This window comes from Musca domestica, unplaced genomic scaffold (genome assembly GCF_030504385.1).
Source record: "Musca domestica strain aabys unplaced genomic scaffold, Musca_domestica.polishedcontigs.V.1.1 9, whole genome shotgun sequence".
In the NCBI taxonomy this organism is placed as follows: Eukaryota; Metazoa; Arthropoda; class Insecta; order Diptera; family Muscidae; genus Musca; species Musca domestica.
In genome coordinates this window covers 8,481,572-8,497,969 of record NW_026712435.1, presented here as the reverse complement: position 1 = coordinate 8,497,969, position 16,398 = coordinate 8,481,572, and the positions used below count along the sequence as shown (strand labels likewise).

The 16,398-nt window shown below is 35.4% G+C and overlaps 1 protein-coding gene across 2 annotated transcripts in view; it reads right to left on the bottom strand.

Annotated features, from left to right (window-relative positions):
* LOC101887451 (ras guanine nucleotide exchange factor P) overlaps positions 1-16,398 on the bottom strand; it is a 44,033-nt gene that overhangs the window by 2,512 nt on the left and 25,123 nt on the right. For both annotated transcript variants that reach the window (XM_005181732.4, XM_059131908.1), the window contains exons 6-8: positions 4,682-4,987; positions 4,418-4,607; positions 4,108-4,344 (exon numbers count right to left, since the gene is read on the bottom strand). In XM_005181732.4, coding sequence (XP_005181789.1) covers positions 4,108-4,344; positions 4,418-4,607; positions 4,682-4,987 — 733 coding nt within the window. The remainder of the gene's footprint in view (positions 1-4,107; positions 4,345-4,417; positions 4,608-4,681; positions 4,988-16,398) is intronic.

The following is a 16,398-nucleotide window of genomic DNA, read 5'->3' as shown; positions in this document are numbered from 1 at the left end:
CATATAGATGAGTCTAAATTTGGAAATACAGAGGGACCTCCTGCTTTTAGAGATGATCGCAAAATATTAGGGGTTCAAATGAATCACACAATTAAAGCCATTCGACACGCCTGAGAAGAGCGTTAAGGACAGGGAAGAATTCCAGCATTTTGGATGACCATTGGATTATATTTAGCTGTAAAATGGACCACAATAACTAACAGCCGACGGAGTGCGTAAATATTGGGCAAATGTCCCTGGTCAAAATGCGGAGGGTAATATCTGGGATTTGGACATAAGGGGGCTTCTAACATATTGTAGTGTTGTAGGGTATCACATGGTCGGCCCCGCACGACTATAGCCTTTGCTTACTTGTTTTATTTATTATTTATTCTTGGTTCAGATTTAGTAATTCAAATTTCACCATCTTCCTGACAACCGATTAATCTGAAATTTTGTATACACTTTGGATTTTGATAACACTACAATTATGTTTATTCATTATCATTACAAATCCAAGATGGCGGCCGCTACAAAATGGCGGATAACGTAGGTTTTATCAATCCCATCAATATGGGTATCAAATGAAAGGGCTCAAAAAGCAGAATACAATATAATATAAAAAATTGAAATCCAAGATGGCGGCCGCTACCAAATTGGCGGATAACGTAGGTTTTATCAATCTTATCAATATGGGTATCAAATGAATGGACTTAACAAGCAGAATACAATATACTATAAAAATTGAAATCCAAGATGGCGGCCGCTACCAAATGTCTGATAACAATTTTTTATCAATTCCACCAATATGGGTATCAGCAAAAGGGCATGACAAGAAGAATACATTATACTATACAAGTTCAATATTTAAGATGGCGCAGCCACTAAATGGCGCGTAATAATAAGATTTAAATTTAGAAATTGCATCTGTAATTCTGGTATCTGATTAATCCAGCCTTCAAGTCAAGATTTTGTATCGTGTTAAGGATTGTGTGGCGTTAGGGTGGTTAAAATTGTCAACCGTTTAAATGTCAATTACTCGTGGGAACAAAATGGTACAAAAATATAAAATATGAATTAAACAGAATGCGAAACAAAAACTAGAAAATAAAAAATAGGTAAAAAACTTTTTATGTTAAAAGTTTTTATGTTAAACATACATTGCAATGTTTAAGATAAATGTACTAAAAACCAAAAAATAATAAAAAATAGATACAGTCGTGGGAATTATAAACATATGCATAGACTTGACTAAAATAAAACCGAGGGGCACTTCAATTGCGTATGTTTTATTTTAGTCAAGTCTATGCGTACGTTTATAATTCCCACGACTGTATCTATTTTTTATTATTTTTTGGTTTTTAGTACATTTATCTTAAACATTGCGATGTATTTATACCCTACAACACTATGTGTTGGGGTTATTATAAGTTTGATTGGGCCAGAATTTATGTAACACCTCGAAATATTGGTTTCCCATATAGGAAAGTATATATGGATCTTCCTAGCTCGCCGAGCTGAGTCGATCTAGCTATGTATGTCCGTCCGTCCGTCTGTCCATGTTAATTTGTAATCACTCTACAGGTCGCAATTATGGCCCGATCCTTACGAAATTTTGCACGAAGGTGGGGTTAGGGTCAGAATAGAAGCCTTTTGGAGATGATCGCCAAATGTTTAGGGTTTGAAATGGACCAAATACTGAAAAAATGTCGGATTTTGCAGTAGCTATACAGGTCGCAATTATAGACCAATCGACGCGGAATTTCGCATGTAGCTAGAGTTTAGGGCGGGGAAGAAGCCTACCAATTTTGGTATAAATAAATAAAAAATAATATTGAGCGGGTAAAATAGACCATATATTTTGTGTTGAAAAAATTCAACATTTTTCATTAAACCGTGAATATTTTAAATCCCGTCGAAATCACAAAGCCATGACAAGGTTACTTCTGACCTTTACATTGATGTTAACATCCAACAAATCGGATATATGTGCGATATATATGTCTATCAAAGAAGATATGCTTGAAAGATCTCTTATATGTCGAGAACGGCTGAACTGATTTCGACAGTTCTCATTAATTCAGAATGGCCTCTTGTTAGGAAAGAAAAAGCGTCTAAAAAATCGCATAAAAATATCTCTCTAAAGATGAAAATATTGGATTTGTAACATTTTCTCATATTTTTTTTCAATTTTGTCATATTTTTGGCATATTTTCATTTTGAATTAAACATTTGGTAATATTTCTACAGCTCACAAAACTAAGTAGTTAGGATATCAGGATATCATATATAGATCGCATTTATGGTCCGATTCTTACGAAATTTTGCATGGGGAGAAGATGAGGGTCAGAATAGATGCCTACTCTTTTTGGAGATGATCGTTGTATATTTAGGGGTTGAAATGGACCAAAAAACTGCAAAATTGTCAGCAGGTCGTAATTATCGCCCGATCCTCACGCACATTTGAATAGGGGTTACCGCACATTGCAAAAGCCAAGCAGTTTTGGATGGCCATCCAAAAATATTCAATGTGTGAAATAGTTTGCCAACTTTTGTAGACAAAATACGAAAATGTCGATTCCAGTGACTTTTTGGAAAATTCACAAATACAGGAAAGACGCACTTCTGACTATTTCGTTGTAGAGTGTAGTCAAATGTCTGTATCTCATATAGATGCGTTTCAGTCAAAAACCAATAATAAATGTTAATCTTTTGCCACTTCTGAGAGATTATAGGTCTTTGGGAAATATTGGTTCCAGATCTAGGAAGACCATTTACGTGCAACATCTAACAATAAATTGGAAATGAGCAAATTCGTTTAAGTTGTTATTATTCGAAAATTAGAGAACGAAACATGATGGTTTTCTTTTATTATTTGTCACAATATCTTGTGGAATTATTTCGAGTATCTCGCCTATATAAACTGTATGGTTTATTATAGTGTTGTAGGGTATTCAACGGTCGGCCCCGCTCGACTGTAGCCTTTGCTTACTTGTTTTAACATAAAACCTTTTACTTAAAAAGTTTTTTACCTATTTTTATTATTTTTGCTGGAGAGAAACTTGTCAATCTTTTTTTGTCGATGCAAAATTTTTGAAAAAAGTGCCTCTTTTGTTTTTAGTTTTCTGTCGAAATTCCAACTCGTGAACAAAAAGCGTATCTCGGAGGAGAGAGACAGCAAAATTTACTTTCGTTTGAATGCACATACGCCATTCAACATTATATCTTCATTTATAATTTTCAGTCTTTCTGAACATTTTTAAAATTTTTCTATTTGAATTTTGAAATGCCATAATTTATTTTATCGATAAATGCTCTCATTTGTTGGGGATGGCACGCAATCAATCTAATTTCTGAGAGTGATTTGAATGGAATGAAGAACAAAAATCTTTTGCTTAGTGATTGCACACATTTCATGGTAGTTCTGAGAGTGATTTGAATGGAACAAAGAACAATAATCTTTCTTCGCCCCGACAATTCATGGTAGAGATTTCCTTGAACCGAACTAGCAAAAAATTACGCTACTATTTTGGCCAACATTTTATGTGCATGTTAACATGTTTTTAATGCTATGTTCTCATCGCACTTTCAATCACATACGCCATTCAACATAGTAGTTTTCATTCATAATTTCCAGTTTTCCCGAAAATTTTTAAAATTTCATTAAATTCTTCAATTTTTAAATGTCATAATATATTTTTTCGATAAATGCTCTCATTTGTTGGGGATGGCACGCAATCAATCTCATTTCTGAGAGTGATTTGAATGGAATGAAGAACAAAAATCTTTTGCTCTGTTCCAGAACCTGCAAGACTCTACTAGTTTTGCAATTTTTGCCGATAACATAAAGGGAAAATTAGCTATCGTAGCTAAAACTTTTACATTTTTGCAGTTCTGGTACAGACCATTTGTTCGCTCAGCAAATTTTGTGTGGGGAATTAAGTAGATATTTCTTAATTAATGGTCGATCAGGGAATAGAGAGCAAATCACGAGCCATGTGAACTTAGCATAAGAAATCCCAAAGATAGATAATAAATCAATTTGCCCTTCAAAATGTTTAGATACGCAGACGACGGGATGTAAGCTAGTTTTAGATTTAGATATCGAAATACAAAAGGAAAACGCACCTTTGGCTTCGCGCAAAACGCGTTTTTCATTTTCTCTCTCAGCAGCGGCAGTTTTAAGTCTTACTCCTAAGGCCCCGGTTACTAAACGTCGGGCTAGTGCTGCACATGTTTCGGGGCGGGGGCGATATGGCTGTAATGATGCGGCACATTTCTTAGCCTTTACACGAGATTCAAGTGTTGCCTCAGCCAATGGCTTTAACACCACAAAAGGGTGTCCCATGGTAAGGACTTCGGCAGCTAAAAAATTGATAAAACGTTACTCATACGTTACAAAAAAAAAATAGCTCAATTTTATTTAATTCCAACATACCAATGCGAGAACTACTAAACACAGCCAAGGCATGTGTGTCATCGACCCACTTGATGTCAAACCCAGATTCCTTGTATTGAGAGAAAATCATCAACAAGTCCTGATTTTTAAATTCCACTGGAAAATTGGACACCTCCAAAACGTGTGGGAATTCCTCGTCATTCAATATAGATTGTTTGGTTAAAAAGGCCTAAATAAAAAAGATGCAAAGCCAGTTAACTAACAATGTCGTACAAAGGTGATAAAAGTTCGAAAGTGATTTACGCTGTAATCCATTTTTGGCAATTCAATTTTACACTTGCCCACCGATGCCGTCAGTTCTTGCATGATTTTTGGATCTAGGCATTCGCCATTTTCATCGTACATTTTTTCCCAGTCATCTTCTTCATCGTCTTCTTCGGAATTACTCTCAGCTAACTGCTTCTTTGGCGTTGTTACAGTTTTCTTGGCTGCTGTCGATATAGTTTTTGTTTTCAATTCGTCATCATCTTCGGCAATATGATCGGGAATTTGTAGAACGTCCGAGACAAATGTTTGTTTCATAATACGACGGTTGCTACGATTGATTTCCTGGAAATATAAGAATGGGTACTTAGTTTTCGTTTCATAGTGCAATAAAATATTTATATTTAATGAAATATAAGAATAATATTTAATTTTAAATTTTTTACACAAAATTTAGACTTAAATTGGAACTAACTTCAACTTTCCCACTATGGGAATCATTTTTGAGGTGGACATTTTTTCGTTACGTGGACTCACTGTTTTCGACACTATTATTACTTTTGTATAGACTACATTATACAACACATTAAATAATTACAAGAAAAACTTAAATAATTATGAAAGAAAATTTGTAAATAGAAGGGATGATTATTAAGATTCCTTGGTATCGTTGCATTTTATATATTTTACATATTTTGGTCGAAGATTTGATCTTTTAAAACAAATTTAAACTCCTTTTATAAAAAGTTGTACTGTTTTGTTTCCAATATTGCTTTCTTGTTTCCACTCATCTACCCAAACAGTACTAAATAAAAAAACTAGTCCCCTTATTTTAATATCGGGTTTGTTTGGAGAAACGATTGCAAAACTTTCATATAGTTTACTTTCGTTCGCTGAATTTAAAACGTTCCATTTGAAGTCAAAATATCTATTTTCAGTAAAAGCGCGAAATATCTAGATCACCTTTGCCGAATTGGCTGCAAATATGGATTTGATAGGACTAGGGTTGTGGATGAACGCAGCAATAGAGTTTCGGGCTCGAGGGCAAACTCTTTTATTGATCAAAAAAATTTAAAATGTTATCTCGTTCTTTTGGCAACATTGATCGAAAATTTTTCTTGATTTACAATCGAAATAGAGATTTCTTTTCCTGGGACACTCATAAATGAACTTTGATGAAGAATATTCTTTGACATCATCATAAAATTGTGATTTGTAGAAGAATTTTATGTGGAGTGTAATCGTAGTGAGTTGATGAATGTACTCTGCTGAATGACGCAACATTGAAAACAAGACATTATAGTACTCATTGCAAACATTCAATTTCATATTAGCTCATTGCAAATAATGTTAAAACTAATATTAAGTTAGAATTCACGACTTTTGTCCATATATTATAACCATCATATAATGGAAAAGGATAAAAAAAGTATTTAGACTGACAACTCTAAATGTACCAGTAAACATTTCGTACAGTAAACGTTTGGAAACTTTTCATGGCGATTCGTTCGCAAACGATACAACTCGGCAACTTACAGCCAAAGTACATTAATACAATCGTATTGTTTGTGTACTTCTATCATTGAAATGAGAGAACAAACGATTGAAAAACATTTAATAATAGCGGTAACTGCATCAGTATGAATACTAAAGGCTAACACAAGACATCTTGTATAAATTATGCTTTTTTCGACACACTGACTTGGTCTACTCAATCATGTCAAAGACCTAAAATGGTAAAGACTAGACAAAATGCATTTTGAGCAAATGGTTTGTGTCTACAATGCAAAGAGTAACAGCTCATGGCAGAGACATGTTAACCACAATTACAAAATAAATAATAAAAATTTGAACAAGTAAGCAAAGGCTACAGTCGAGCGGGGCCGACCGTTGAATACCCTACAACACTATAATAAATAATACAGTTTATATAGGCGAGATACTCGAAAGAATTCCACAAGATATTGTGACAAATAATAAAAGAAAACCATCAGGTTTCGTTCTCTAATTTTCGAATAATAGCAACTTAAACTAATTTGCTCATTTCCAATTTATTGGTAGATGTTGCACGTAAATGGTCTTCCTAGATCTGGAACCAATATTTCCCAAAGACCTATAATCTCTCAGAAGTGGCAAAAGATTAATTTTTATTATTGGTTTTTGACTAAAACGCATCTATATGAGATACAGACATTTTACTATATTTTGTCTACAAAAGTTGGCAAACTATTTCACACATTGAATATTTTTGGATGGCCATCCAAAACTATTTGGCTTTTGCAATGTCCGGTAACCTCCATTCAAATGCGCGTGAGGATCGGGCGATAATTACGACTTGCTGACAATTTTTCAGTTTCTTTTGTCCATTTCAACCCCTAACTATATGGCGATTATCTCCAAAAAGAGTAGGCTTCTATTCTGACCCTCATCTTATCCCCATGCAAAATTTCATAAGGATCGGGCCATAAATGCTATCTGTATATGATATCCTGACATCCTAACTACTTAGTTTTGTTAGCTGTAGAAATATTACCAAATGTTTAATTCAAAATGAAAATATGCCAAAATATGACAAAATTGAAAAAATATGAGAAAATATTACAAAATCAATATTTTCATCTTTAGAGAGATATTTTTATGCAATTTTTTTGGACGTTTTTTCTTTCCTGCCAAGAGGCCATTTTGAATTAATGAGAACTGTCGAAATCAGTTCAGCCGTTCTCGACATATAAGAGATCTTTCAAGCATATCTTCTTTGATAGACATATATATTGCTCATATTTTGCTATATATCCGATTTGATGGATGTTAACATCAATGTAAAGATCAGAAGTAACCTTGTCATGGCTTTGTGATTTAGCCGGGATTTAAAATATTCGCGGCTTAATGAAAAATTTTGAATTTTTTCAACACAAAAGATATGGTCTATTTTACCCGCTAAATATTATCCGATGACCACCCAAATTAGTAGGCTTCTTCCCCGCCCTAAACTCTAGCTACATGCGAAATTCCGCGTCGATTGGTCTACAATTGCGACCTGTATAGCTACTGCAAAATCCGACATTTTTTCAGTATTTGGTCCATTTCAACCCTTAAACATTTGGCGATCATCTCCAAAAGAAATAGGCTTCTATTCTGACTCTAACCCCACCTTCGTGAAAAATTTCGTAAGGATCGGGCCATAATTGCGACCTGTAGCGTGATTACAAATTAACATGGACAGACGGACAGACGGACGGACGGACATACATAGCTAGATCGACTCAGCTCGGCGAGCTAGGAAGATCCATATATACTTTCCTATATGGGAAACCAATATTTCGAGGTGTTACATAAATTCTGGCCCAATCAAACTTATAATACCCCCAATATATGAGTCAGTCGTCCGACCAATCCTTACCTATGGCGGACTTGTGTGGTGGCATTCCTTAGGGAAAATCACCTTCAGCAAGAATATTGACAAAGTACAAAGAGTCGCATCGCTACTAATTACAGGAGCGGTCAGGAGCACGCCACAATCCGCTCTAGACACCCTACTCAACTTAAAGCCTCTAGGCTTATTTGTAGAGGAACTAGCTGCTAGGTGTGCCCTGCGACTCAACGAATTGGGACAATGGCGGAGTCAACCCTTCGGGCACTCTGTCATTCTTAAGTATGTGGAAAACGTAAGTAATCAGGCTATAGCTAGTGACTATATACTCCCTAGGCACAGCTTTGATCTACTTGACATCCGCATACCAAACAGGGATATCTGGTCCCGTGGCACGCCACCTTTCGACGGTATAGCTGTCTATACTGATGGTTCAAAGATGGAAAGTGGAACGGGTGCTGGAGTCTACTGTGAAAGCCTAAGTATCCGAAGATCCTTCAGGCTAAACAGCGATTGCAGCGTTTTTCAGGCAGAAATATTTGCTGTCAGAATGGCCATAGAACTGCTGAATAATAGAATTAACGAACTGGATGGACCGGTGACTATATATATCGATAGTCAAGCGGCCCTAAAAGCTCTAAATTCTTTCACAATCAAGTCTATGGCTGTTCTGGAGTGCAAGAATGCTCTGGAAAAGTTTAAGTCAGTTGTCAAGCTCTGTTGGGTCCCTGGACACTGCAACATATCTGGCAATGAATCTGCCGATGAATTGGCCAGACGCGGATCTGAGTCAGTAGATCTAGAGATCGAGAGCTCAGTGAAGCCACCTTTATGCCACTTCTTTCAAGTTCTGCATAAACACTATCTTGGAAGATTTCAACAGAACTGGCTATCTGGAAGGGGATGCATCATCTCCAAAAAGATTTGGCCGGTGAACTCCGAACGGAGATCACGGTCACTCTTGTCCATGACGAAGTTGGACTTGAAGCTTGTGGTGGGCCTAATTACAGGTCATTGCAACATAAAGGCCATGACTTCAAAATGGGGGGGTGACGACACTGAATACTGCAGGCTATGTCAGGACGAGGAAGAAACAGAAACGGTGGAACACTTACTCTGTCATTGTCCTACCCTTATCGGAGTAAGACATAGGCTTCTGGGTAAGCACTTACTGCCTGACCTGTCATGCCTCTCCGAAACAGAACCAGCAGTCATTCTTCAATTAGCCAGAAGACTAAAATGGCTAAGGACGACACGCTGATTACACCGTGGACGCAAACCCACTAGCTCTTCTAATTCTTCTAAATCTTATTTTCTACACTAACTATCTTTCTTACCTCACTTCCACTTTTTTCTAGACTAGGATGATCACAATGGGCCAGTAGGTCTCCGAGTGGAGTGGTTGTTGTTTTTACACAGCCACACATCCTTTAACCTAACCTAACCTAACCTAAGATATCATGACAACAGAGTTATTTTCAAAGGGTTGCCATATTTTACTCTGTCTTGTCCTATCTTTATACTTCTATGTCTTTGATCATGTGCCATGTATTTGATAGCAACGGCAACCAACAACATCCCCCATTTTGATTCATGAGCGCCATTGTCTAAGGATCGATCATGGCTGACAAAGTAAAGTGCAATACAAAGTAATAATAAAAAGTGTCGAATATTCGACAATAAAAAGAGTACCAAAAAATGTAGTTTTTAATATATTTCTATATATATGTATAAAGGATGGAAAATGTATAGTTTTAAAAGATGCAGTGGTTTACAGCAGCTGCAAAATATATACAAATGTAACAGAAATTGTGCATCAATTTTTTGAGAGATCATTGCTCCAAATATATAAAAAGATAAGGAAACTTATAATGTTGAAATTAAACCTGATAACGAGGTAAAGAAGAAATGCTTACAATTAGTGGTCCAGTGGCTTGTGGGCAATTGTAGGCCATTTAATATTGTAAACGATGAAGAATTACATAATGTAACGGAATTCATACTAAAAACCGGTCATTTGTTCAGCCAAAATATTGACATAAAGACCCTGCTCCCACATTCAACTACTATGCCCAGATATATATTGCAACTTTGTGTGATAGTCAACGTGATATTATAAAGGAGAAGTTGATGTCTATTTTAATGTGTATTGAGTCTGCAACATAAGAACGAAAATGAAGAAGATTTTATTTGACTTTGGCTGCGAGTTCACCAATGTTGTAAATGTCATCACCGATAGAGCTTCAAATATGATGGCCGCATTTAAAAACAAGTTTAAAGGCAGTAAGTTCGGCCGGGCCGAACTTTGAATACCCTCCACCATTTGGAACGAATTTGCAAATTTGCTAAAAAAAATAAAATCCTTAAAACATTCTGTTAAAATTTTAAAAATACCAAATATAGCCGTTATATTGGGGTCTATAGGACGTGGGCCTACATAGGCATTGATTGTCATAAGCCAGTACCATATTCAAATACGAAACTTGAAATAAACGGTGAATAATGTAGCTAAAATCATCAAAATATCGTATATAGGGAGGTACCGTTATATCGGAGCTGTGCGAAGACGTGAACTTGCACAGACAATTTTCTGTCTTAAGGTGTAGTATCCATTTCGAGCTTCAAATACCAAATTTGAAACCATTCCGGTGAATAATATTCCCACACCTTTATAAACTGCTGAGCTTGTTCATACTTGCGTCCCCTGCGAGTTCGGCTGCATCAGAAATTATTTTCTCACGAGCACGCCATTTACTATCAGAAAGAAGGTCAAAACTTGGAAAAGATACTGAACGTGTAAATCATGTTATGTTTTTAAACAATAATTTAAATATGAAAAATGCGTCCTGCTACTCTATAAATATAGATTTTTATGCCCTCCACCATACTATGGAGGGTATATTAATTTTGTCATTCCGTTTGTAACTCCTCGAAATACTCATGTCAGACACAACAAAGTATATGTATTCTTGATCAGAGTAAAATTCTAAGACGATTTAGCCATGTCCGCCTGTCTGTCTGTCTGTTGTAATCACGCTATCTTTCGAACAAATTGAGATAGAAGGCTAAAATTTTGCACACATGTATATTTTGCCAGTAGGCAGGTTAAGTTCTTAAATGGGCCATGTAGGTCCAAGTTATCATATAGCCCCCATATAACGGTACCTTCCGATATTCGGTATTTTGATGATTTTAGCGACATTATTCACCGGAATTGTTTCGAATTTGGCATTTGAAGTTCGTAATGGATACTACAGCCTAAGACAGAAAATTATCTGTGCAGGTCCACGTCTTCGTATAGCCCCCATATAACGGTACCCCCGATATTCGGTATTTGGATGATTTTAGCGACATTATTCAACGGAATCGTTCCAAATTTGGTATTTGAAGTTCGTAATAGATACTGCAGCATAAAAAAGAAAATGAGCCATGTAGGTCCACGTCTTCGTATAGCCCCCACATACCGTATTCGGTATATTCGGTATTTTGCTGATTTTAGCTACATTATAAACACACAAGTTTCGCATCTAAATATTGTAATAACTTATGACAAAAGTTGCTGGTCCACGCCGTGGAATAGGCATTCGGTATTTTTAAGATTTTAACAGAATTTTTAACGGATTTTATTTTTTTTTTTGGAAATTGCCAAATTTGTGCCCACTGGTGGATGGTATTAAAGTTCGGCCCGGTCGAACTTACAGCTTTTTTACTTGTTGATATTTATTTTTCATTCCTATTAATTTTCATACTTATTTAATTTCAGTTTTATGCTTTAAAGATGTGGAATTCTAAGTTAGCAATTTTTTGTTTTGTAATATTTACTGCGAGAATTATATTATCTTCACATGAAATTGAATTTCTGTGAAGTAAAAAAATTATTATTTTCATTTGTTTTATTTTATTTAGTAGTGTTGTTTACGTTAATTAAAGTAGCACTCGTTTTCATTTACACCTCAGCATGGCAGGAAAAATATATGAAATTATAATCAAAATTAGAAAAACCGAACCGTCTTTTTATTATGAAAATTTGTCATTTTATGGGGACCAACTAGAAGTACATGAAATATGTTAGTATTCGCCAAGAAATACTTTATTACAAAGATATGTATTTTCTCATATATAGGAAAACAGGTAGCAACTGCGGTTTGGCTTCATGACGTGCGTGTACTTTTTCGTTGGTAATTGTTTCATTATTGTTGTTATTTTTTGATAGAACATTTTTGTATGACACACTTTTCAACACCCCCATTTATTGGTCATTACATGTTATGGGTTTGATGTCTGATGACATCCAGCATTTGGTTGAATGTCACGTACTGTTATGCGTTTGACATAAAACGACGAACGTTTTTTTTCTCCGTTGCATCAATAAAGAAATTAGTCAAATTTGCAGCCCATTAATGAGTAGTACCAAGATCTGCCTGATAAGCTTCTTAATCCGTAGATTATATTTTGTATCGTTGGACCGTGTGTACGATCTTGTATCTAGATTGTGTGTAGGATCTTCCTGAAACATCTGCGTGAGAGATTTCGATTTACGATGATGGTTTGGATAGCTCCCACGGTAACTGATGTACGAGAAGAAACTAGCGGCCCGAACTCTTCTCCACTACATAGCTTACCAACCTATTATGTTATAAGAGGTCAGAAAGGTCTAATTATCTTCTTCCAAGTGCTGCAACTTTTCATTCCTACATTTTCAATCTATCCAAATTGACTGTTGCTTGTCCAGGGGACTGAAATGCTGCCAATGTGACCCGAAAGATATTGTAGTATTTGGTGGTCGTAGTTAAATGTCCCTCGACCTAAAGATTAGCTGCATTCTCTTCTCCGCAGGCAATGAGGTAAATTGGTGGGCGTTAAATGTTTAATAAAAAAACCAAAAAGAATAAGTTAGAAAAATCGGCAGACAATCGTGTTAAAAATCTCGAAACTCAAATGGAATACTTATATGTGGGACATACTTAGACTTATGCCTTTATTAACAACAACTAGTTTTTGAACAGAAGATGATGTGGAAGTAGTGATATTATTGTATAATGAAGATCTCATGTATTTCATACATGTGTACGTTTTTGTCCATTTGTTTTTTTAACACCGTCAAAAAGTGGTTCAAAAGAGTTATCTTGGTTCCTGCCAAGACCTGCGAGTTCTCTACAATTTCGTGGCATTAGACCTTTATTTGAACCCTTGAAGAATTAATCTTGAATCGGACCATAACCCCTTTTAGTGCCGGACGAAATAAATGTGCCTATGCTAAAAAAACAGCCGAATTTCAAAGTTTTATAAAGGTTCAGAGAAAAGATTTTAAAACCAAACGAGGTACAATATTTACATGAGTTCAAGCAAACAAATATTTTCTTCGACTCTGGCATTTTTGCGAGTGTAGTCGATATTTCGGCTCCCGACACTAAAAGGGTTAATGAAATCAGCTGTCGGGAAGCTTCCTTCAGTATTAAAAATATTCACGATTGTATTAAGTTTGTTGCATTTTCACACAATACTCATCATATCCTGTAGGGCTACTATTAAGATCTGCGTGGGGATCGTGTGATAATTAGGACTTGTGAAGTGAATACAAATTAACAGGAACAGGCATTAAAACAGGCTCGAGAAAGCTGAAGAAATGGAAAGAATCGAACACTTGCTCAGTATAAGTCTCAGTAAGACTTCCTATTAAAAAACATATTTCGTTATTTATTGTCAAAAATTGAACAAAAACTAAATTTAAATTAACATTTGTTACGGGAATTGAATTAAAATTTAAACTGTCAACATTTTCAATGGAAACGTTAAAACTAATATGCATCGACACCTATGTTATGCGTTTTAACGAGAAGACCCCTCATTTATTTGACGTATAGACAATGGATACGAGCATCTAAATAACACGTTTTATTCAGAGATTAAGGCATTACATGTTTGCCCCGTTCGTAAATTTGGTCGTAAGTGAATGAATTTTAGAGGTTTTTCGTTGTAGCGTAGTTCCCATCGACGAAGTACGGAACTACAACGTAGACTCCTGAATAGCAAAATATCCTCCTACGCAGCATCGTACGCCTAATGTTTTGTTCCATCTCTTGATTACGCTTTGCATTTCAATTGCAATTCTCAGGTAAGACTAATACGATAGTGGACCTAGACATATCTCAGTTGAGCAAGTCTCTAGAGTGGTACTGTCGACTTAGAGGTGCTTAATGTGTATATCCCGCTAGATAATAGCCGCATTAATTGCCAAACGCCAGGCCTCTGGTTCTAACCTTCAGAGAGTCCAATAACCGCCTTTTCAGAGAACTGATCAACCCTTCTTATTTACGAATAGAAGAAAGATTTTTAGCGACAGTCAACGCCATAGCCGCAGTCGTTCGCTATATCCCAGCTGATTAAATACCTAAAATAAAGATCAAATTTTCCAGCAGAGACAGCGGCACTGGCGAATGGGCGTACTGAGCTCCACAAGAGGAAATGGTGACTAGACCGTCTGACTATGTGACGTTGCAACTTTCATCCGTAACGTTATGTCATGAAAAGCGTTGGGCTCGGATGAAATCTCAATTGTAATGTCGAAACAGCCGGATACGGCGGGAGTTGAGTACATAAAATGCTTTCAAACTGTAGCTAGCCAGCCACATCGTTTCCAAAAATAGGCAGGGTGGGCCCTCTATTGAAGCCAAGCAAGGATAGGCTAGGATCTTATGTTGGAAAAAATATTTGTATGTGTGAAATTTGAAGAGAGTTGGATGCTCATTTCGCTTTTCTTTATTGTTTTTCAAAATCTTGAACCCTATGTGGGGAAGATACCAGAATGAATGGTCCGATCTCTACCATCTTTATAAGAGTTCTGGCGTAGATGGAAATATTGAGATGTACTAAGTCTGAATGGAATCGGATGTTAATTTCGCGATTTAAAAGCTACATTGATATTCAAAATTGTGAGCCTTAGTGGGGAGGTACCTTAAGGAGTGTATCGATATATTCCATCTTCACACCAGACCTTGGGTTAATAAAAAATATTGGGATGTGTAAAATTTGAAGGCAATCAGACTCTTACATCACATTTTTTACTTTATGTTATACTTTGTTATACTTTTTTTTTTTTAATTTTGACCCTTTGATGGGGGAGGTATTTCATGGAGCGCACCGATATTATCCATTTTCGCACGTAATCCAGCACTGGATATGCAAAGTTGGAGCAAATTTGGATTATCCTTTCTCTTTCTGTGCAGAAAATATATTTTTTTTTTTTAAATTTCGACCTTTTGTGGGGGAAGTACCAGAAGTCAGGAATTAAAATAAATCGGATATTAATTCAACATTCTCAAGTTATCTGCATCCGGTAAAATGGGTGCAGCAAATTTTGAAGAAATCAATTCATTTCTCATGAATCTGTGGTGGAAGACAACAACTTCAATTTAATTTATTCCTTCTTAAATTTGGCTTCCAATTCCCTATACTATGCGCAGTATCTAGACTTGGAAACAAGAATTTATAAATAGAATGAATTTAAATTCTCAATAACAACAGTTAGCCGAAATTCAGCATAAAATTTCTAATTGTTAAAAAAATGTGAACACATATGACTCTTTCTCATTACTATATGTTACCAATATACATTGTTTGAGTTTTATATTATATTTATACTATGGCACAATAAGAAAGGTTGCTCAACTTCAAACAAATGAAACTCTGCGCTGGAGTCTTATAGTGTTAAATAGGCTTTCAAATATGTAACAGTAGACTTTGTTTAATTTTTTAATTTCAATTTTTTTTATTCTTATATTGGGGAAAACCCGGGAAACAAGAATGGAATTTCGGGGTTATTCCACAAGATTGAATCTAAAATAGTTGGACAATATAGTTTTATCCCAAAATTTTACAATGTGTTACACATTTCGTCGAAAATTTGCAATTATTTTGCAACCAATTTTGAAATAATTTCAAATTATTGTATTTTTTATTAAAAACAATACACACACATACACCAAATGTGTATTTGTTTTGACAGAAGAAGGGCACCAAAAGAAAAAATATATATTTGGGTGGTAGCTTTTTTCTACCTTCTGTAATTATGCCATGATTTATACTACTATAGTGAATTATATAATCGTAAGAACGTCAAATAAGAAGATAAATATCAGTCGATGATATTCAAATACGCAACAAAGTAAAATGTTATTTTAATAGCTCCTTCGCAAATAAAAAATTGTCTTACTTTTTAACAAAACCTTTTGCTGAGCATCCACTGAGCACATAAATCAATGACTATCAAATATTTGTGTTCGGTTATTAACCTTAGGTTTGACATTTGTCGGGTTTAGTAAAAAAACCTTTTTTATTTGTTTGCATTTTATATTTTTGACTTCATATATATGTACATAAATTAATG